Below are 24,847 nucleotides of genomic sequence, written 5' to 3'. Positions count from 1 at the left end.
ACATAAGAAGTGATTTTGCAACAGGAAAGATATATCATTGTTATAGTACGTACTAATTTTTATAATAACAGAAGAACTATGAATATTTGTTCACTTGTCAAAACATTTTTCATATCATTTTTTGTGAACAATTATTTCATATTCTGTTTTTTATTACTAACAGATACATTTTGTTAGTAAATGATGTCAAAATATATTTTTGTAACAGGAAAGACATGGACTGTTACAGGATAGACAATTAATGATTGTATTTTTCTTTAAAGCATAATCATGCTGATTATTATATATAATCCATGATAAAAATTAGCCTATATGTTTTTGAATTATATCTCAGTTGTTTAAAAATCAATTCAATATCTAGTGATTATGTATAAATATATTAAGGCATTTTAATTCAGTGTAACAGGAAGGACAATAAATTGTTTCTCAAGCAACATAATTTTCCCACCTTTTAATCAAAATATTTGATCTGCAGTTAAGTAAACTATTTTTATGATATGAGGACATAGATGTCTCTTGTATGCACCAAATTGGTAGAAAAAAAACCAATTGCTTCTTCTGGCCCAAAAAAAGTGTTGATGAATGCTGGTATACTCTGGATAACATATTGGCCATCATTCCAGAGCCAGAACAGTTAGATGGGAGTACCCACCACTAGCGTCGGAAGCAAATTAAAAGTAGGGGGGGCAGGGCTAGACTAATTCTCAGAAATATTGAGGAAAAAAAAACTAATTCCCAAAATCATGAAAATCCTATTTTGCTAAATTAGACCTTTTTTTTTTTTGGTGGGGGGGGGGGGGGGGGGGGGGGGAGTATACCTATACTGCCAAACAAAAAATCTTACCTACCGAAATTTTTTTCCCCGAATCATGGAATTCCTGATCCCTTGGGGGGGGGGGGGGGGGTGTATACCCAACTTCTCAATCTGAACCCTCAATGATGCTATATGCCTAATAGTTAGGTCTAACTCAGCAAAAAAAGTGGGGGGGGGGGGCTAATCCCCCCCCCCCCCCGTTCCGACACCTATGCTGATTTTTCCGGAAGTTTGCCATCAATCTTTTAAGGTTAATTTAGGAACAATTATCTTTGGTGCGAGAAAAAGTGGGGGCGCTGAACCCTCTATGATGCTATGTGCCTAATAGTTAGGTCTAACTCAGCAAAAGAAGTTTGGGGGGGGGGGGGCTAAGCCCCCCTAGCCGACAGCATCTAAAAAAAAAGTTACAGAAAAGTGAGACAGCCTACAGTACTTAGTCATACATAAAGCTAACCAATGCTTTAAGTACTCTGTTAAATGTAATCTTTTTATTTTACTCTACATTGTCCTTCCTGTTACTTCATTTTCTTTAAAAGTTGATATTTTCTTAGGCAATATTCTTATAGGAAAAGTTTGTTTCTTTTGTATTTTACATAGTAATCAGAAATAAATCTATTTAATTTAAATATCAACATCAATTTCCACTACTGACCAGATTGTGTTATTAGGAGTCTCTCCTGTTACAGTTGTAAACATTTTTCAATTGTTATTCTATATTTTTCAATATATTTTACTTCTTCACAAATGTCATTATATATTAGGAACACCTTAGTAAATTTTCAGGATTTTTTATAGTCAGTGTTTTACCTAATGAAGATTTTGATCTGAATGTACACAAGAAGTCCCTCCTGTTGCTTATTTTAATCTTTCCTGTTACATGTTTTACTGTAAAGATTATAAAGCTTTTAACATAGTATTTAATGGCATTGTGTAAGGTTAATCTATATTTTAACAGCATATTAATTGACTCCAAACTGTGAGATTGATGCTAAGTTTACTATCAATCAACTTTAAATCAGAATTATAACTTTGTAACAGGAGAGACTTGTTTAATACAACGTACTGTCTTTCCTGTTGCGAGGCTGTCTTTCCTGTTACAGCACCATAAATATAAAAGTATGTTGCTTGTGTATATTTCTTTTAGGTTTGGGTCTACACATATGCTTAAAGTTTCATTTCTAATCAAATATAAGCACATTGAGCTTGATACTTATCTTTTTATTCTGTAAAATTGTGAAAATAACAAACAAAATGTTTACCTGTTTGAAAATTTTCTATAATATTATTGTAATTTGTACTTTGCTTCTGTTTCATTGAAAAAATGTTACTGGTCCTTTATTTGTCATGCTTTCACAATATTGTCTGAAGAAATTTTGGAATATTGTTTTGCTTCAATTTATTAAAATTTGTATTTTCTAAAGTGTAACAGGAAGGACAACATTTAAGTATGACCAGTTCTTTGATTGTGTTTTACTCAGAAATCAAATAATTTCTAGGTGGGAGTTAAGTGTTTTTGTATTCTTCAGATATGTGTTTATTATTACAATTGAAAAAAATTATTTTTCAACACAAGAAAATTCTTGATTTTTCTTAAATTTTATTTCTGCGTTTTTTGATAATGACTCATATGCGAAGCAGTTTATAAAAAAGCGAAAACTGTTCCAAACCATTTTATATCGTATAAAACTAATCAGCAGTTTATAAAGCATAACCTGGCGGATTGATACGTTTTTGACTTAAGTCTTACTATAACGTAGGCAACATTCTTTATACGATATAAAATAATTTTTTAACCAATCAGAAAGCGTGTTACAACCAGTATTAAACTTTGATCACATTTTTCTTTCTCTAAATCCGCCAATGTAAAGTCTAACAGGAAGTAATTCATCAAAGATATATATATATATATATATATATATATATATATATATATATATATATATATATATATATATATATATATATATATATGAACTGGGATCATAAAATTTGGGTTGTATACCTTTGTACATGTATGATTGCACAGCTAGCTGTCACTGAATGGAACTTCAAATTTCTGAGTTCGTCGGAGTGAACGAACATAATAATATTTTGTTATTTTATTGGCATCATCAAACGTAAGCATTAACAATCAGAATCAAACTTTTAAAAGTTTATTTAAAAAAAACCTTTATATTTTTTTTTATATATGCCCGCTTTTAATGAATATAAATATATAACTTGTGAATGTTTCTGGTATCTAAATTATAAATAAATACGTTTTCAGAGGTGTAGTCTCCATTTCAAATATCACAACATCCACGTTTCTTCGAGAGAAAAAAAAACCCTAACAATTTTACGAGTGCTTTAAACCTCCCAAAGAGGGTGATTTCAACATGCATCGGACACCCTTGGGTTTTTTAGCTCACCTGAGCTGAAAGCTCAAGTGAGCTATTCTGATCACATTTTGTCCGTCGTCCGTCTGTCCGTCTGTCCGTCCGTCCGTCTGTCCGTCTGTAAACTTTTTACATTTTGAACTTCTTCTCTAAAACTGCTTATCCAATTTCAACCAAATTTGGCACAAAGCATCCTTATGGGAGGGCGAATATAAATTGCAAAAATTAAAGTCCGATCTGTATTCAAAGCGGAGAAAACCTTGAAACTGTAGAAAAAGGGGGGTGCATTTTTAAAAATCTTCTTCTCAAGAACTACCAAGGCAAATTCAACGTAGTTTAGCATAAATTATCCTTATGGGAAGGAAAATATAAATTGCAAAAATTAAGGTGTAATTTTGTTTCAAATCGAAGTTATTACGAAAATAATAATAAAGGAAAGGCGTATTTCAATCGGGCTCGGCATCCGGTAAAATGGGTAGGCAAGACTTGGCCTGGGCAAAACAAAAGATTGGCAGTTATTAATCTGCCAATCTCATTAAAATTTCAGGATATTTGATGGACTAGTATATTTGTATTCGCTGTAGATATTGCTGCAAAATAATGCGTATTTGGAATTGACGATTGCCGATCTGCCCTGGCATTTATTTTGCCACGGCCCGGGTTTGCATACCCATTTTACCAAGACTCGTATTCCATACTTCTAAAACGAGGTTCTTTGTTTAAAGCAGCCATGACATTATACGAAAAAGGGTCGATCTGACTATGATGAATTTGCTTGTTGTGCAACAGTTCGCGTATGAAGGGAAGTTTTGAAACATGAAAAATATATTGGTGCCGATTTTGTGAAGTAAATTGAGGCTAAATATTTCAATGCGTTGACAGTTTTCACACATGACGTTGGTGTTAGCTTGTTCTGATTTTCGTTTCGTTTTCATTATTTATGCTTTGTAACCTGGAAACTATCGTCTGTATTTCGTGATTTTTCGTATCAAATCAATCAGAGACTTCGGTAAATCAAACAGTTACGTTAACTGTTTACCTGCGCATATTAAGCAAAGTCTGATGTAGGGGTACTGAAATACAATTCATTCTATCGGTAATTCGGCATTATCTTTTGCGTAATGGTACATTAATGCAATAGGTTTTGTTGAGATGCTCGGCATTTTCTCTAGTTTATTCAGTTTAAATAGAGTTTGATATCACTTACGGAAATATGTAGGTATATCCATGTATATATATATGATTTATTTCGAAAAAATAAATTGTTTTCTTTATTTGTTATACATGTAGTGCATGTTGTTTACAATTTCTATTTACTAACCATATTTGAGTGTTAAGCTTCGAATTATAAGCAAGATACAGAGATTTGCTCACAATTCTATGTTTGTACACAGATCTTAAAAGCTAAAGATTAAAAAAGTATAAAAAATTGTCAATATTTATTACGAAAATTTTCAAAATCTGTTCTTCCAGAAACCCACTTATTGAATTGTAAACTTAACCTTTTTAGCTCACCTGAGGATGGGACCACAATGGGGGGTCGAAGTTTAACATGAATATATAGAGTAACTCTTAAGAAATCTTCTTCTCAGAAACTAATCGGCCAGGAAAGCTGAAACTTGTGTGGAAGCATCTTCAGGTAGTGTAGATTCAAAGATGTGAAAATCATGACCCCTGGGGGTAGGGTGGGGCCACAATGGAGGGTCGAAGTTTAACATATGAATATAAAAAGTAAATCTTTAAAAATCTTCTTCTCAGAAACTAATCGGCCAGGAAAGCTGACACTTGTGTGGATGCATCCTTAGGTAGTGAAGATTCAAATTTGTGAAAAACATGACCCCCGAGGGTAGGGAGGGGCCACAATAGGGGATCGACGTTTTACATAGGAATATATACAGTAAATCTTTAAAAATCTTCTTCTCAGAAAATAATCAGACAGGAAAGCTGACACTTGTGTGGATGCATCCTCAGGTAGTGTAAATTTTAAAGTTGTGAAAATCATGACCCCCGGGGGTAGGGTGGGGCCACAATGGGGGATCGAAGTTTAACATAGGAATATATACAGTAAATCTTTAAAAATCTTCTTCTCAGAAACTAATTCGCCGGCAAAGCTGGGACTTGTGTGGAAGCATCCTCAGGTAGTGTAGATTCAAAGTTGTGAAAATCATGACCCCTGGGGGTAGGTTGGGGCCACAATGGGGGATCGAAGTTTAACATATGATTATATACAGTAAATCTTCTTCTCAGAAACTAATTAGCCAGGAAAGCTAAAACTTGTGTGGAAGCATACTCAGGTAGTGTAGATTCAAATTTGTGAAAATCATGACCCCTGGGGGTAGGTTTGGGCCACAATGGGAGGTCGATGTTTTACATAGGAATAAACAGAGTTATTCTTTAAAAATCTTCTTCTCAGAAACTAATCAGCCAGGAAAGCTGAAACTTGTGTGAAAGCATCCTCAGGTAGTGTAGATTCAAAGTTGTGAAAATAATGATACCCAGGGGTAGGGTGGGGCTACAATGGGGGGGGGGGGTCAAAGTTTAACAAAGGAATATATAGGGTAAATCTTTAAAAATCTTCTCAGAAACTAATCAGCCAGATGATTCTTTATAATTGTTAAGACTTTGGCCCCAGGACAATTCTTTGGCCTCACGAGAAGGTTCAGAGTTTGATGTACGTTTATATCCCATATATAAACTATTGTTAGGGATCTTTTTTAGATCTGCAATACTCAACATATGATATGACTATAAAATCATCCTGTTAGAAAAGGGACTAATGATTATAAACATAAGAATATCCAGGGGAAAATGGATTTTATTTATACAGGATTTACATGAATTATTGTACATTGTCCAGATAGTTTGTATTATGACTCCATTGAGCTGATTTTATCATACCTCTTGTTCCTCAGGTGAGCGATGTGGCCCATGGGCCTCTTGTTTCTTTTATCACACATCAATTTTAGTCCAAATATAAATGAAACTTGTTTTGGAAATTACAGGTTTTCCCCTTTCTTAATTAATTGAAGCACAATTGTGAAATTGTTAAAAACTTTTTTTAAAAATAGCAAATTGATGAAGTGTTGAAAATGATATTTCACCATGGATCGGACAATATTACAATAGAGATTTAAAACAACCAAATTTTTGGATTTAATGTGAAAATAGAGAGGCTCGGAAAATAAATGTATTCAATATTGCTATTCAGGTTTCTTTTCATTTAAATACTCGAAACTTCAGTCAGGAATTTAGACTTGTGCTTCTGTTTACAGGAAATATTTGTCATGAGGGGTTCTTTATCGTGCCAGCGCCTACAAGAACTTTGGATTAAAAAGGTAGTATCCATAAAACTCGAATTTTAAGGATGACATTTACTAAGAATGAACAAAAATTCCATTGATGATAATGAAAAACCAACTATTGTGTGTTTTAGACCTTACATGGTAGTGTTATTCTTCACTTTCAAAAAAGTAGGTCAATGACCTACTTTTTGAGTTAATGGCCATTGAATATTTTTTGAAAATTTAAGAAAAGAAAAAAGATTGAGATTTTCTTAATTTAGAAAATAATACAAATTACTTTTTAAAATTCTTTAACAAATGAAATACAGTATATGAATGGAAGTGACATTAAATAGATAGAAAGCATTAAGTTTTCATTCACAATTTTTATAGATATTCTAGTCCGAATTTCCTCTATTAGTTTTCAAATTGCTACCCATTTTTGATTCAAAATAACAAAAAACTTAATGATGATAATGCTAAAACATTTATGGTATTTTACTCAATAAATAGACCTTTCTCTGATGGCATAAAATTTATATGAGGTCAATGATCAAAATTTTGAGATAAGGTGCCTTTTATCATTTTTAAGCATTTTCAATATTTTTGTAGTGTGTGCCATACGATTATCTAAACGAAAAAGCAAGATAAAACCAACAGAAAATATGGAAAATTATGTTGACTAACAAATAAAATCTTAACTTTAAATATTATAGTACTACCAAAAATATTTCAGTGGAAAACAAAATCTAAAAAATTTAGTCCGAATTTCCTCTTTTTTGCTAAAAGTCAAACTTTGTCAGAGCCTAATTCCATAATTTAGAAGAAAAAAATCGGTTTTTATGTCAATAATAATTCATTTCATAGATACTTTCTGTATTTAAAACAAATTTTACTCATGAAATTGAACTTTTTAACAATCCGGATTTGAGAACTCAAACCCTGAGTAAACAACGTCCTTAAGTGGTTTGAGGAAAATGTTTGCATCACTTATTTTTTAAATTTTTCCTTCACGAGACATTCAAAGTATATCACAAGGAATGGGCAATTAACATATTAATTATTAGACAAGATCATGCACTCCAGAAAACAGTCCGATGCATGGATAATTCGTGTATAATACATAGTGAAATGAATATATGGAGCAAAATGACCTTGACATCAATTGTTCAATTTTTTAAGACTTATTTTAAGTAAATTTTGTTTCAAAACTTAGTTCTTTCTGATCATTTTAGGTAGAGGGTGCATTTTCACTAACTCAAAATCAAATGGATAACATTTAAATAGGCCTATATAATACTTTTCTTTAAAATCCTTGTAATTAAATTTTCAAAGATGGCGTATTTGACGTCATTTTACGATGCATATTTATTTGTATATTTATAACCATAGTTGTCAGATCCAAGGCATGTGTCCGATGCATGATTAACTCACTCTAGGTGATTTAAGGACGTTGGCTCCTGCGATCAAAAGTCTTAAACTTTTTTTCTGAAGTGTTTTTTTTTAAATTTACAAACAGAGCTTAACCAAAATTCAAAATAAAATTGGGTTCTATATGCTTCATTTGGCCCTACAGTGTATTTAATATGACCTTTCTGCACTGAAAGTGCAGATTGCATATAAATCGCTTTTCCCTCTATAATTTAATTTCGGAATGAACCATGGCATCAAACACAAATTTAATATACTATTTAAAATAAATAAAAATAAAATTATCGTAAAGAAAAATGTCACAATTTGATATTTTGACCTGTTTGCACTTATAAAACGCTAATTGTATCCATTAACGATTCAACATGTAATGAAATTTATTTAAAAGTCTCAAACTTTTTCTCAAATTATGATAAACTTGTCTTAAAATTCCAGAAAATAAAACCAAAAGTATGGGTCTATTATGTTAAATTTGAGATATGGCATGAAATAAGTTAATTTGAGGCAAAAATTGGGATTAATTTTCTTTTGACTTTCATGAAATATAAGTTAAATTTGCCAATATGTGTCGATAGAAATATTGAAAAATTGTAAAACTATGTTTTTTATAACAAAATGAAGATAAACTATCTGGAAATTTTGTTTGAACTGAAAATAAGGAAGCTAAAGTGATGGTACTCTAAAACAACTAAGTTATGAAAAATGTTCATTTTCTTCTTAAAAACCTTCCGCCACAAAATATAGTCCCATAGTAAACTCTGTTAATATGGAATCATTTTTCCTTAACTCTTTTATTTAATATAGTTTGATTGGCATTATAAGATATGAATTTATGATGCTTCAATTCCAGAAGAGAGGTGACCCAAAATGGCTGCCCAAAAACAGAGGAACACCCCTCTTTAAGTTGATACTAATCTGACACAGACAGAAATTTGATTCATAAGTTGTTTTTATTTTTTTTTATTTTAGGGTGCTGCTCTTTGCTCATTAAATTACGAATGAGTGTGCCACATGTACCTTTCACACTGAGCAAACATATAATTATCTAAATTGTATATGCCCTTTAATTAAACTAATCAAATTAGCATTATTAGTTTTAGATTTGAATATACTTTTATTTAAGATTTCAGAATCATACAGGTTAAAAAGAATCTCTTTGTCAAAGTTGAATCAACAAGGTGTGTTATTTGCCATTTTGATAACATTCCACCACTGTTTACCCTTACGTAAATATGTGAATAACAGGAAGGGGGAGGGGGGGGGGGTTAAGCGCTGGTGAGAGAAAATGTGGGTGATGGATCATCTGGATGATCTTATATCAATCTGATCTTGTACCTGTTGATTATGTAATGGCAGAGAAACTGCTGGAGGCCCCACTCCAAAGGATCGTGTCTGAGTATGTTTACACTCCACTTCAAACAATAAGATTCTAAATAGTCGAATTTCGTTTAGTCGTGTGAAAAAATAGCAGATCTCAAGTATTTTTTCCATTTTCAAAGATTAGGAAGTATACCTTTTGTAATGATTAAACAGAGGTAATTCAAGATTTACATAACTCACCTAGACGATGCATTGTCTAAATGGGGCTACTATCGTCCTAACTACATGTATATTTTATTATAAAAAATTTAGAGTTTAATATGCCGTATTAACATAAACAACACATATAACTATATATATTTACACTTGCAAATGTTTTCTCATATATTAACACTGTTCGCGCAATCCGCTGTTATTCCTACATAACATCATTATGGGTCAAAAAGGTCAAAGAAGCGCATGAATAATCTAGGTCACTACTTTTTCTATGTTCACAAACTCATCGACTTGTGCTGAAACACACCAATTTAGATATCGTAATGAAAACATAATTTAGGCATAAAATATAAACGTATCTGTATTTTGTTATACCAAGTTTTATTCATTCATATTCGGGCTTTATGGGATTTGATCACGTGACCAACCCGTATTTATATCCCGATGTACATCCAAAAATGATACCTTATTTCTTAAATAAACATACGAATTTAAATAGTTAGGACTACTATTCAACTGGATATGAAACCTGCCCCTCAAACGATAAGGGCACATACAAAAAACTCCTTCGAAATATATGAGTTATATTAAGCATTCAAGCATTAGTATAAGGTATTTATTGCCGAGATCAAAGAGATGCCGCGGACATTATTCTCCATATACCACGAACGTCATCAGTAAATTATCAGATCAGATATACCTATTTGTGTCCCACTGATCATGAAAATACAACTTCAAACCGTAAAAAGTTTTAAACCCATGCCAATTTCACGTTTTAGTTCCAGTAAAAACGCACTGTATTGCCTCAAATGATCAATGCGGCTGTTCCTAGAACCTCCTTAGCACATTTTCACAGCGTGTTTTTACATAAAATATATAATGTGTAGTAGTAATAATCGTATTAAATTTGCCTTTAAAATATTAGGAATTTGATTCAAAGATATTTTATAAATAAGTAAAGTGTATTAAAACATTACTAACAAAATCGTTGGGGTTACACGGAAAAGCTGTCAAATTGACCTAGATCATCTCTCTATCCATTAGGAGAAACGATCTGTAGAAATACTTAGTGTAAGTAGAATAGATATCGTGAATGTTGCAGGATAACCTCCTCAGTCTCGAAATGTTGTTTGAAATATAAAAGCCTTGGCTAACACCTCGGCTTTTATATTTCAAAGCAACATTTCTCGACCTCAAAGGTTATTCTGCAACATTCACGAAAACTCGTACTTTATTTCTTAAATAACTCATATATGATCATCACAGGGCACCTGTTCCATAAACGGTAACCTCCTCAGGTAGCAAGGGACAGTTTCGAATAAAGTACCCGTCAATATTTTTGTAAAATTGAGAGTTGCTGTACTTGAAGGCTTATGAGTGTTGCTAAAATTCATGAAATGATTTTTAATGATTATCATTAGTTAGAGGGATGTCTGTTGTTGAAATTGATATGCAATATGTAGGCCCCTTATGTTAGGTACATAAGAATCAGAAGTAAAATGCGAAACCTGCGGCTATGACTGTTGTGCTGACTTTTCACTGTGAAATTGCAAGTTACAGACGGGAGGTAAAATAACACGAAAAGTAGGTGGATGGGACATTGTAAACTATACACCGGTAAGTTTCTGACATGTGATAGTGCAACATGCACGCGGTACGGAAGGTCAACCCTCTGCAGGGAATTAGCTGGGGGAGGTCTAAAAAGCTGAAAAATCATGAAAAATAAGCAAAATATGAAAGGGTCAAAATCTCATAAAAACCAGTATCTAGAGAATTTTACAGGTTTTGACTAATAATTTTCTTCAGAAATTGGTGATTGGCCTTATAAAGAGTGAATTAAAGGTATTTGTGCTGAATGGGAACTGAGGAAATTCTAGTTACAGAGTTCCGAAGACATGCATCCCTTGGCTACAATGAATTGTATCAAAAAAACTGTCCCCTGCCACCTCAAGCATATGGCGAGGAGGTCGAAATGGTGAGCTAAGGATATCAAAATTACAAAACTTTTTAAATAGGTTTTTACTAGAGTTAATTGTAAAAATGCCGTGTATAGTCTATTCAGATCTACAAGGTCCTGTAAAGACTGTATCCTGGTCGCGGTAACAATTTACCTTTATTATCTCATAAAACTATGCAGCGGTTAATGGAAGCTGGATAATATCAGTACAGACGACCCGACGACCCCCAAGGACACTCGATCGCTCAGGTCCTTACCTTACGAAAGAGAGACAACAGCTGGGTCTTCTCAACGCATTTTAACGTCCTTTATTAAGACGCTTTGTCTGAACCAGAGGCGATGTCGCCGTTAACTTTCTCGGCTTTTACGGCAAAGAAAAATACAAAATGGTGAAGGACAAACTTAAAAAAGGAGACCAGAAGCTTTTTTGAGTTATTTTAGTTTAATGGGAGTGACTGATTGCCATACATTCCCCCCATATACAGACAAAGATATATAAACATACCAATATGTACATGTAGGTGGCGCATTTAATTGTTTAGGTTTCTGAGACTTTCCTTAAACAATCTGTAAAATTCTTTCCGCGGCCAGGCTTTTGAAGTAAACCGATTGTGGATTTGACTGACAGTTTTGACGATCCTTGAAGATTTATCTAGTTTAGTTGGGGTTTTTTTCAATTGGAATCTTAATCTAATCGGGACTTTGCTACAAAGTGTTAAAAAGTTATTGACATTTTACAAATTATAAATTGCATACTTGACAACATGCGAAAAGTCAAGTGATTAGAAAAATATCTGAAATAATAGAATAATTAACTTAGTAATTTTTTTTTTAATTTCAATTCCCAAGAATCAAGTTGATAAGAATGCAACTGGGACTAAGGAATATTTTTGTTGTATACATCTGATATTAAACACAGGCTTTAAAATGATATATAAATTAAATATTTAACAGCCAATAGCAAGGTCAATCAATGTCATTGATAACTTCTTGTACAAAGGTAAATGATTATATATCTTTAATATAAAAATACACACAGTATCATGTACAAATTAAAAGTCTTTGGCAATTTCATAATCGAAAAAATATTGCGAATAAGTATATATACGCCTGAACAAAATCACCTCTATGGCAATACGTAATATGCATTGGTAAATGACGATCAGTTGTTCTCCACACAAGGAAATACAGTTGAATTACTAGTACATGTATATAGTCGTTGTTTACAAATTACTATAATTCTGTAACATGGACATCACATTCCACGAGAATTTGGCCGCCGTAGATTGTGACGTATATCGTTGACAGTGTCCGATATCCAAATGAAGTTCCTGCGCCATGGATAAAATCCCGACATAGAAAATCGGCATGTCGTCGATTCCGATTTGCGTCATGGCGGGAAACTCCTTCAACTGGAACCGCGCCCTCTGGTTTGGCTTCACGATGCCATCAACTGTCGACATATTGGTTATGCACAGGACGTAGGGAGATTTTCCCGTGTTGGGCGTGGAGTGAATTTCTTGGGCTACCTCGGTGGACATATATTCCAGGGGATAACCGGATATGATCTTGTTATTTATATCGTCAGTGCACTGTTTTGCAAGGTACCAAAAGTGTTCCCGCGGGTTCTCAACGAGCGGAAGTTTGACTGTTAACGGAAGGTGTACGGCAGCAACCCCTGGGTAGGCTTGATACAAGCTGTTTTGCTGCGTATAACGCCTCATATTTACCATAATCTCCACTGGAATCATTAAGACTTTAACATCGTCTGCTATTGAAGATTTGATCAACTGTCCAAACGCAATGCAAGACGCCGCAATGCAGGCACCCGTAACTGTCACACTGTTTTGCTTGCATTGCAGTAGGAATTTCTTCGACTTCGTTGACTGTAAATGGGATCGAATGGACTTTGTCGATTGTTTTTGGTTCCGTAACTGTTCGATTTCATCATAGAAGTGTGCCTCATACGCTGGAAGAGCATCGATGAATTTTGAAGGATCTCCGCTGTTACAATCCAAAGAGACCACCCTGCGATTGGGGTTTAATAAGGGAAGGAGGTACTCAATGGCGGGAAGAATCTCGATTTCTTTCACAGAACTCGCGTCTATCGTCTCTCTTTGAACCATGTCCAAGAATTCAATGAAATCGGCAAAGAGAGTCCGAAGGTAAATTCCATCAGCTAAACTGTGATGGAAACAGAACACGAAAGAAAACTCGTGGCCGTTTGCTCTTGGTCCAATCGGTTCTCCATTCGTATTTCTCACGATCGTCAGTCTCCATAACGGACCGTCTTTCACAGCAAAGGATTTGCACGATTCGTCGTGTAATAGAGTTTCTTTGTCACAAGAAGAAGAAACTTGAATGTCAAGTTTGACAGGGTTCATTTCGACGAATTTAAACTCGGGGTATTCCTTGTCTGTTTCTTTGATTGTCATCCTCAACATTGGATGTCTTTTTAACAAACAAACCATCGCCTCCGTCACTTCCGCTTTGGTGACGAATTTTTCGCACATCAGGGTAGCCATTTGGGCATAGATGTCTACACCACGAATGTAATAAACATGGTACATGGTTTCTAGAGGTCCCAGTTTTCTTTCATACCGCATCTTGAGACAGTCGTTGTATTGAAAATGAAAATGTCCCGGATCAACCATCCTGAAAAACAAAGATTAAGTAGTTAAAAACATCAGAAACAAAACTTTACCCTCAGAAGTTTTTTTCGTCACTCCAATATAATTATATACATATATTTTGCAATTAGAATTCTTTCTTAATGTCAAAAGGATTACAGCTATATTTTTAAATGAGGTGTTGCTTTTAACAGAATCAGTGTTGTTGATGTGACCTTTTGGTAATGTGATTTGTAAATAAAGATAGTCAAATCACAAATACAACTTTTACTTCCTGAATTAGAAGGATTGTCATTAAATAACTTCCCGCATGCACTGTGACGACAAGAAAATAAAGACCAGAAAGATTTATTGAATTCGTTTTTCTTATATTAAATATTATTAGTTTTTAGAAGTGTTTGTAAAAAAAAATATTTGTTTCAGACAGTTATCTGAATCAGTAACAAAAACAATCAAATATCTGAAATTCCACAAGACTATAACAAAAATGAAAACTGTTTTTCTTCAAGATTATCACAAAACTTACAATTTTTCATTCATCAAATATTTTTCTCCTAACATTCTTTTTACTAAATATTCTCCCCGTCGCTTCATGCAATTTACCTGCATTCAACAGCTATGCGCTCTCCAGTTTGAAATGAACCCCCAGTATTTTCTATTTTAAATAGTTTTCAGTTGTCAGCTGACATCATAAGTTGCATTCGTAACAATTGTTTTCCCTGCGTTGTGGGTGTTAATAAGATTTGCGTGATTTTAGTTTACGTTAATTTCTTGAGTGCCTCAAATTAACGCAATTGAACCCGGAACAAAATCAAAAGTTACATATGTTTCTAAAAACATGCATCAACATTGTATTCATATGTACACGCAAGGGGGTAGGTTTTTTTAAATATCTAATAATAGTGTTAAATATGTTATCGATCCACTCGTTAAAATATTCTTAAATATGGTAAGGTTCGGTTGATTAATATACGGATTTTGTTTTTAAATTTCATTTTTTTTTAAATTACATTTATGAATATTTATAAGAAATTTTTTTATCAAACTATAGATAGGATGAATAATGAAATATCCCCTACCTTTTACCTGGTTGGTTTAAAATGAATATTGCACAGGGAAAATCTCGAGACGGGGGTTTTTATACAAAGATAACCCGGGAAGAGAGATGAATATCTACTCGATTTAAAACTGAGGATGGTTTGGCCCCTTACTCAATGGCGATTTAAGGTACAGGCAATTAAATGACAATTTTTCGCTCAATAAAATGTTTGTTGAAAACAATTCGGTTTCCGTGCTTTTATTGAAGAGGAAGAACACCCCTTGAAGATATGTACATATATTTATGACCTGACTAATAACGGGAAGGGCAGGCTATTGTTATCTCTTTCCAATTAAAAAATTATAAACTTTTTTTGTTTACCTTCCCTTGGCATTGTATGTGTGTTTGTTTTACCTTACCTGTATTGTAAATCGTGTATATAAATCGACAGAAAATTAAACTTCCATAACAAGGAATATTTTCTTCAAGGCATTTTGCAATAGATGACTTACAAGTAATCTATATTTCCTGTGAAATCGACTTAAATTTGCAAATCATATAATTACGTCAAGAGATATTTTATCACACATTTTCATGGTGTGAAAAAAATAGGCCAAAAGTATAGACATATGTATTCGGTTTTTTACTTACAAAGGGAATTACGTACGCTTGCATCAATCAACACAGTTAATTTATTGAAACCAAGTCTTAAATAGTTTCGCGACCTTTTTTCCGTTTGAACGGCTGAATTAGGTGTTAGAGTGATAAATGATTTGTCTTCCTCTCGCTTTATAAAAAAAAATATGAACAAACTTAAATGAAAATATTATAAATAATTACATTTTTCAGTGTCTTTGCCTGTGATAACACTACGTATCGATTTTGTACTATACAGTCCAATAAATTCAAATGGCGTATAATTGGGGCGCAAGCGGTGTTTGCTTATTTATATTCAAATATTCAATCGTACAAATGCTGAAAGTTATTTTATTATAAGTAATAAGGAATCATTCTTTGAATATTTGAGTCGGGGCGTGATCAAATCTATCATAAAGCCCTTCGGACATTATTGGATTTGATCCCGCCCCGACTAAACTCACCTCACGATTCCTTAAATAACGTATTCAGTAGATTAATAAACAGCAAGTATAGCTGTAGGTCTGTAGCTCTACGAGAGAATGCTACGGCATGACAGCCCGAACTTTCCCTGTAAACAGAGCTACAGACCTACAATATGTCCTATTCAAACCGGATATCAGATGCCATAATAAATGTGTATTCCTTGTACAATACAGATATACAACACTAGTCTAGTAGAACGAAGTTAATGTTGATAATGAATACAAGAGCAGTAACCGTAAAACATTAAAAGATATCTGATCTATATTTTCAAAACCAAAGCGTTGCATCCTTTTGACGCTTGATGACCAGGCACGCGTATGTATCGCAAAATAATCTTGATGAAAATATTATAATAATATTCATTTGTATATTGAATGGTATATAAAGTATCGTCTGCTATAGTTGTTAAACAAGGTTTAAGTTTATTTCATTTCTGGAAACGGCTTTCTCCTTTACTATCATACTTTACACAACACTAACTTATGGTCTCCTTGGCTGTTACAAGTACATGTAATTGTGTTTATTGAGTCATCACTAGTAAATGGACTCTTACGATCACGGTGTGGTAATCTAGCCATTATGTCATTGTCAAAACAGACGATAAATGAGAAAAGTCAAATTAATTTAAAAGGTTTCGAGGGTTTTATTTATTTGGGACCTAACACGTGACAAATGGGTTGCAATAATTACATGTAAAATTGACTGATTACAAATTTATCGTGGGAAAAAAACCTAGCATTTTGCATTTTTTTTAAATGGGAGTTCATGAAAAAGAGGTTAAACGCTTTCGGCAATTCGAAATTGCATTTTAATTTTGTAAAGCACAAATTTTAAGATATTTTTATAAATGAAAACAAGATTATTATTTGTATAATGGACATAAAAAAATGAAAGCAAAAGAAAAAAAACTTGGTACTAGTAACATTTTTGTTACGGTGCGTTGAGTTAATGTCCATAATATCACAAAGTTATTTATTCAATTTGAAACATTGTTAAAGGGAGTGAAATGTATCAAGTCTTGTTGACATTTTTTCGTTTTGGTAAATTGTTAAATGAAAAAAAAAATCTTTATTTTATGATTTTTTGACATGCCGTATAAACTTCCATTACGTTTTATTTGTATTTTCTACGAAGGACTTGTGAACTAATGCAAACAAAGTACATACCTCTACTTGTTGACACCTACGCGTGCATGTACTATAGAATCACGCGTACACGTACATCCTGACATATCAAGAGTAAAAACATTGAATACTCTTCACATATCGACACGTGTCGGGAAATCCATTTTTATAACTTCGCGTCCTTCTGACTCCATAAAGTCAAACTGCACATTATTAAAGGAATGTGCAACACCATTCAACCAGCTGCTTTTTCACTCAGGTATTTCGATAGGAATCTATATTAACTACATAATGTAGGTGAAAGCAAACTTTCCTTTGATATTAAAGCAGATGTTTTAGCAGGGATCGTTATAAAGATGGTTTTAAAATCAGAAAAAAGCTAAATTCTGACGATTGCGGAAAGTGATCTATTGAAACATACCAAGCTAACCGAATTTAATGAACAAAATTTAACCTATAATGTATGATCTTTTCGTTTCAATTTTACAGGTACTAAAATGCATTTTAATTTGACACTCAAAACTTTCCAAGCACTTGAATTTACTCTAATTTATTTTATTTCATAGACTACTGACCCAAACAAAATTTCATCTGAATATATATAGGCAATCTCTCTCTCTCTCTCTCTCCTCTCTCTCTCTCTCTCTCTCTCTCTCTCTCTCTCTCTCTCTCTCTCTCTCTCTCTCTCTCTCTCTCTTACCACGATTAGAAATTTTCCCTCAAACGTACATGTATAGAATATCCAAAGTGAAAATAAAATGTTCGAGAATTAATTTCAAAGTGCATAATTTCTGCGATGCATGCGAAACTCGACATTTCAATAATACTTCAAATATAAATTTCAAAAGGATATATTTTAAATAAATTTGAGATTAGTGCGAAAAATACCTTCTGCTAAATCCGGGCAAGTCTAAGGTAAGATATTGTAAGGAAGAGAAATATTTCCTTTGAAAAAGTCTAGCGTTTTAAAAAAGTTACAAAGAGAAATTGAATTTATAACAATCAAGGACGATCCTCAAGAATTTTAACTTTATCGACTACGGAAATTTCACCTCAGCGTGGGGGTTGAACAGAAAAAGGTAAGAGGTGGGAAAATTGAACGAATTCTTTGAATTTTCAGCAGACTTTTTTATCTGGAGTGCTTTTATCAATGCTTTTCATTGTTATGTCGCAACTTTTTTTCATGAATTGAATGGTTTATATCTGTTATATTAATACATGCAAGAATTTTATAGAGTGTTATCGTAGCATTTGTATAAAATAGCAAGAATCTATACGGGATGAACATTTTTGCATCTTTTTATTGATAATAAGTGCTTCACTTTAAGGGTTATTTGAATTTTTACTCAAAATCAAAACCTTTTCTTACCGGCTTGGCCGAATTTCCGCCAGAGCGTCCGATAATTGCTTGCTGCAACCCAAATTGATCAGTATTTTCTCCATGAGTAATAAGTCATTCTAGGTACTGTTTGCCACGTGGATGTTACAGATACCAAAAGTAAAACGACCCGAATTGCCATAGACAGAAAAGACAAAAAACAAACTCTCACTCAGACCTCTCTCTATAATTCATCTCCCTCGGAGAAGGGGGGCCATATATTTCATTCATGGCCACTAATGTCAACGATGAATGACCAGACCATTTGGTCCCTTGTGTGGCATCGTAAACAAGCTATGGTGTGCTACTCTCTGTCAGAAATGATTTTAACACTTAGAAACAAATTAGCTTCCGTCGTTTTTTCGTTAATTAATTGCTCGTTAACTAGACACATGACAAGACGGTCAACGGTTGGAAAAAAAAGTGGAGGGGGATAATTTTTGTTCAGTTATAATTTCTGTTGAGTAAGTATTAAGTAAGTAAATTATTTATTATAGTTACATGTGTTTCATAAAAAAATAGATCTATAGATACATGTACATGTATATAATGTAATAACTTAATGAATAAACACCTGGCCCATAGGACCTATCTGTCACTTTATAAACATGACATTACAAATAGTAATAAGTTTACGCATTGTTATTTTTATATAAGATTGATAAAAGCTGAATATACGAATTTTGCAGTTGAATAAATAATTTGCTAAAATAGAAAAAAAAAATGACTTTGAAGTATTCATTTCAATGAAAATGAATAAAAATAACAAGGTATATTAACATATATATATATATATATATATATATATATATATATATATATATATATATATATATATATATATATATATATATATATATATATATATATATATATATAGTCCCCGACTTTAATGTTCGATTATTCTTTCTTCAACAAGTAGAAACGATCAAAACTTGTGATTTACAATAATTATTCAAATTATGGAAACATAAAGGTTGATATTTAAATAATATTTGAACTTTAAATAAACCTTCTCTCTTTTTTCAAAAAAGTTTATTCCATCCTTTACGAAAAAATATAAGAACTTTGAAAAGTGAACAAATAAAGCTACATAAAAAACCCGACTCTCCCTCTAATATAGGTTATCCATAGGCGTTGGAACCGCAGGGGGGGGGGGGGGGGGGGGGGTGTGTGTGCAAAATTATACAAATACATAACCGTACCAAAGACCTTTTTTTTTTGCTTGTCAAGATTTTTGATAAATCTAGCCCCCCCCCCCCCCCCCCCCCCCCAACATTCAATTTGCTTCCGACGACACTGTTATCAAACTACCACCCCCCCCCCCCATCCCCACAAAAAGCAAAAAACCATGGAGATCTTGAGATTTTTTAATTTGAATGAGGCGATCAATTTACTTAATATAATAAAACAATAAAAGATTTGATTCATCGTGAATTCAATGACTTCTACGAGCCAAGAAAAGCTGTACTGTTTGGTTCATCGGGTTTTTTTTTAAGTTCATTAGAATGAAGATGCTGTAGGAAATTCGAATGACCATCTCATTTTTCCAAGAACTGTTTTTGTTGTAAGACTTTTGCACCCCAGCCTTTTTATTCATGTAGGGCACAGTAATTTAACAACCACCAGAGGCAAAACAAGATTGACAAGTCTTTTGATGTACACCCTTGTGACTAAAACAGTGTCTTGGGTCCCATCAACTGATCCATTTGTCTTATGAATAATTTTGGCTATTTCTAAGAATTTTTCATTATTTACATTCACAGAAGAGCAAATCTAATTATCAATGGCTTATATTACGTAATATGTCGTGCCTTTTTTGTCATCGCAGGTAAGTTAGTTAGAAATACTTGCATGCCTTGTGGTCAATAATTGTAATGAGTTACGCAAGTAAACCCATTTTGCAATTGTTTTGTAGCCAGTATAGAAGAGAATAATCATCAGACGAGAAAACTGCTGTTTGAAAGAGACATCCCTTGGGCAGATATAAAATTTGCGAATTTGATGTTATTTATTGCTAAACAAGATTCGATGATGTCTGGTAACTCGGAGTTTAACGAAGCATGACGATGATCCAGAAATCAATGGAGTATGCATGCTTGCACTTTTTGCAATTGGATCGGTATCAAAATATGCTCATACAGTTTATATGATAGAAATAATGAGTTATGATGCGCAGCGAAGATTTATGGTAAAAGTTCGTCAACTAGTGTCTTATGTTAAAAATATGAATGTTTGAAATGTTGACAGACGAAAAAGAGTCATACCAGGGTCAAGGCTGATTATTGCATTCCATAAAACAAGCGAGTCATAATCACGAAAACTAAAGCCTTTTAAGGGGCAGTTGCAATATACAGATGGCGACCAATCTCGGAATTTGAATAGTAACTATGAATGTAAATAGTTAAGTTCGTACAAAACCCTTTAGAACGGACCATTAGATGGTGCACCTCGCCAATTAAAGTTGCGTTCGATCTTTTGTGGGCAAAGGTGCTTGAAATTATATTTGACACTGATCTCAATGAAGAATAAGAATTTTCGATAAAAATGAAAAATTTAATTCTGGTTGTAACGCGCTTAAAGAGAAAAAAAAACGGTCGAGTTACGGTTTTTGATGCATTTTTATCTTTATACAAGTGCTTAAATAGAAGCAAAAGTTTATTGTAATTCAGCAAACATTAATATCTGGTGCAACAATGCATAACTTTTGTGGTTTGAAATAAAAAAGCTCGCACTATTTAAAACTACGCGAGACTTTGCATTTTTAGTCCAATTTTGGGGTAAAAACTTATCATTTTTGCGACATTTCTTCCAGGAATTTCAGCGAAATAATTATAATATAATGCAAAAATTTCGCTATTATACGCTTGGATTTTGCGTTGTTACGTGGATATTTGGTGTCATGTAGTCAAATTTTGCTTTTTGACCAAAACTATTTCTTTGTATAGTAAAAACTATCTTCCTGTGAAAAAAACATTTATTAACGCCAGGCGCCTGTGTTTTAGACCTGTGAAATTGTAGAGTAATCATTAGGCCTATTACTTAGTTACTTTTTAATTACTATTTGTTGAGGAAGAGTTTTAAGAAATTAAAGAAATACCATTAGATCCAATGTTTCGATAATACGTGCGCAATAAATTTTAGCTAGTATTCGTACAAAATATATTACATTATAATACATTGCGAAAATAAGACGTTATAAAATTGAAAACAGAGAGAGGGAGAGAGAGAGAGAGAGAGAGAGAGAGAGAGAGAGAGAGTAGCCATACACCGTACAAGAAAATTTTACGTTACCAACTATCTTTAAAATTATGATTTAGAATAAATTTAAGATTTAGAAAATACTATATTTAAGACATATGTGGTCGCAATTACGGGTCAATGATATATTTTGAAAGAATTAAAATTGTTTTGTTCTTTGTGTAAAGTAATTTATTTATAATTCATTTTAAAACCAAAAATACATGTACATGTAGCACTAACTTCAAATCACGTGATACGAACATATCTTTTTATACACTCAAATATGACCTCATTTGTTTACGAGATGGCGACACAAATAAAAATACATGTAATATACATATTCACCGCAAGGTTAATTCTATAAATCATGAAATGCAGTATAAATATATCGGTATATATATCATGAATGAAATGTACACTCACAATAAAAAAAGGACATTTATATTTACCATGGGCTTTTAAGCATGATTAAGTTATTACTCTAAACTAAAACGAATTCCACACAAACGTCTCCATGTGTCTCGCCACGCCGATGTAAACAAAATTTTATTGCAAATTCGTGAATGGAATTTTATAGGTCGTAAAAAATTTGACGTCATTTCTGAAATTCACATGTTTCAAGTTTGATAGACTTGTTAAAACTATGACGTAAAATTTAAACAAAAATTTGCGGAAATTTTTAATTGTACAGGTGTTTGTAATACGCTCATATTTGAATTTGCACTTAAAATGATAATCAAAAAAAGCCTAACACGAACTGTCAGCACAAATCTGTATTAATATCTGTTGGTGCTTTTTTTTTTAAAAAAAATCACGCACAATTCAGCATCAGTATATTCGATAAACTTTAAAATCTAAGTTAAGTGTGTTACGGCGATTGTAGCCTTAGCCCCTCTCTCTCTCTCTCTCTCTCTCTCTCTCTCTCTCTCTCTCTCTCTCTCTCTCTCTCTCTCTCTCTCTCTCTCATCTCTCTCCCTCTCCTCTCTCTCTCTCTCTCTCTTTTTGTTTGTCTAAATTTAGGAATGTGGTTTCAGAAGGAGGGGGACTTTTAATGACAAGATTAATTTTTTGTGTTTACAAAACATACATTGCCTCAAAAATACCTGGAATATTCGCATAAAATAATGGAGCCGGTTCGTTCCAATATAATAAATTTCCCGATGGAGCCGGTGAAAAACAGTGGACGTAAAAAAAAGTAGCTATCAATTACAGAAAGGGGGCAACATATCGCGGACCGTGGATTCGTTCAAGGCGGTGCCCTCTCCGTAACGGTTATTGTGGGCAGCTTAAAAACACCGGAGAATGCATGCACGTGGTTTTAGATGTGTATAATATCAAAAATTTACATGTTTTATAAAACATAGAACGAAAAAATTGCATGTTAAAAAAAGAATGAAAGAAAGGAAAAAGAAAAGAAAGAATGAAAGAAAGAAAGAATATTCAAAAATTTGTCAACTTTGTCAACTTATTTCAAAAGAATCCTTTAAGACAGATTTAGAGAGATAAAAAACACACACCACAGGCGTCTGGCGTTAAAATAATTTCTTTTTATAATAAGATTATTTCCTGCACCCTAATAATAGTTATTATTAGAGTACAAGGAATTCTTTTATCATAAAATGAATTTTTTTAAACGTCATGTATCTGTGACGTAGAAGTAAGAAGCTTGACTTGATGATTTTAATATAAAGGTAGCTATAAGTGCTGGAAAATATTGCATGTATCAAACAATGCCCAGCATATGCAGTATTATATTTTTTTCCTACAATGCCCGTTATCTTCATACGTCCTATCAAGTATCTAAGAAAGCATAAAATTTCACATAAACACAAATGTACGCTTTCTTCGACATACATGATCTTTTGTTGTTGTTTTTTTTTTTTTGACAGGTCCAAATACTAGTATATGTACAGTGGGTACACTTATTGTCGCATATAAAGCGACTGCACATATGCAGCTTACATTGGATGTATTTGAGAATCGGCGACCACATCTTAATCCCTTATCTGAATTACGTAATCTCAGCGTGTCTGGAATTCAAAATATTTACAGTATATTTCAGTGTCTTTGATAACGCAACAAATCGATTTTGTAATATATGGCTCAAAACTTGTTATCAATGGCTAATTTCAATATTCAATCGTCCAATTGCTAAATATTATGTAAATATAAGAAACATTCTTTGAATATACTTTGAATATATTCTTTGAGTATATAGGTAATCAAATACCCTTTGGCATGGTCAAAGGCTATATTAGATGTAATCAACCCCGACCTCATAAAACTAAAAGAATGATTCCTTAGAATTATTATCATTTTAAGTAATATTTATCAAGAAAGTTGGTTTGTGAATCGGCGATATACCAAGCATATCCAGTAATGTATTTTTCCCGCAATGCCCGCTACCCTCATATATCTCATCAAGTATCCAAGAAAGCATAGAGTATATTATAAATTACATATACCGGTACTTACATTTATAGATAAACACATGCAAAGGTAAGTTTTCTTCTTCAACATACACGTAGAACATTTCCTGACATATCCAAATACTAGAATATATACTGCGTACATTTATTGTGGCATATTTAGTGACTGCGCCCATGTATCTATCTATAACAATGGGTGCATTCAAAAATTGACGAACCCTTATCTTATACGGCTTAGCATCCTTTGTGTATTACTCTCAGTGTGTATTGAATTTCAACCAAGGTAGTAATTGTTTTTTAATCTTCTACGCATTTCATAGCATTCTCTACTCTGAATCTTATCGTATATATAAAATATATACATTTATATTATACATTTGACCATAATTTATGTCAACATGCTAGTTGGCACCCATGTCAACGTGTAAGTAAGTTACATGGCTAAATGAAATGAATCACATGTTACACATATATACACATCTCCACAC

General features: G+C 33.0%; 1 protein-coding gene across 8 annotated transcripts; it reads right to left on the bottom strand.

Moving 5' to 3' along the window:
* Window positions 1–12,397: 12,397 nt before the first annotated feature.
* Window positions 12,398–24,547, bottom strand: LOC105325263 (uncharacterized). Of its 8 annotated transcripts, none has more exons than XM_011424773.4 (2): window positions 24,406–24,547; window positions 12,398–14,049 (listed from the first exon to the last, which is right to left on the bottom strand). In XM_011424773.4, coding segments are annotated over exons 1-2 (1,434 nt in total). In that variant the 5' UTR covers window positions 24,408–24,547; the 3' UTR covers window positions 12,398–12,617. The 8 variants fall into 8 exon arrangements, with proteins under 8 accessions (XP_011423075.3, XP_065935185.1, XP_011423092.3 ...); XM_066079113.1 differs by lacking the exon at window positions 24,406–24,547 and adding an exon at window positions 18,679–18,823; XM_011424790.4 differs by lacking the exon at window positions 24,406–24,547 and adding an exon at window positions 17,352–17,375.
* Window positions 24,548–24,847: the final 300 nt, after the last annotated feature.

The sequence above is a fragment of the Magallana gigas genome, chromosome 3, assembly GCF_963853765.1.
Source record: "Magallana gigas chromosome 3, xbMagGiga1.1, whole genome shotgun sequence".
NCBI classification, from domain to species: domain Eukaryota; kingdom Metazoa; phylum Mollusca; class Bivalvia; order Ostreida; family Ostreidae; genus Magallana; species Magallana gigas.
The sequence above is the reverse complement of the archived record's forward strand: the minus strand, read 5'-3'. Positions and strand labels throughout refer to the sequence as shown.

Excerpts from the sequence above, each read along its gene's own strand:
- LOC105325263 (XM_011424764.4), bottom strand. The coding sequence starts at position 14,633 with ATGCAGGTAAATTGCATGAAGCGACGGGGAGAATATTTAGTAAAAAGA. Across the intron at positions 14,050-14,550 it reads TATTTGATGAATGAAAAATT|GATGGTTGATCCGGGACATT; the intron begins GTAAGTTTTGTG and ends TTTGTTTTTCAG.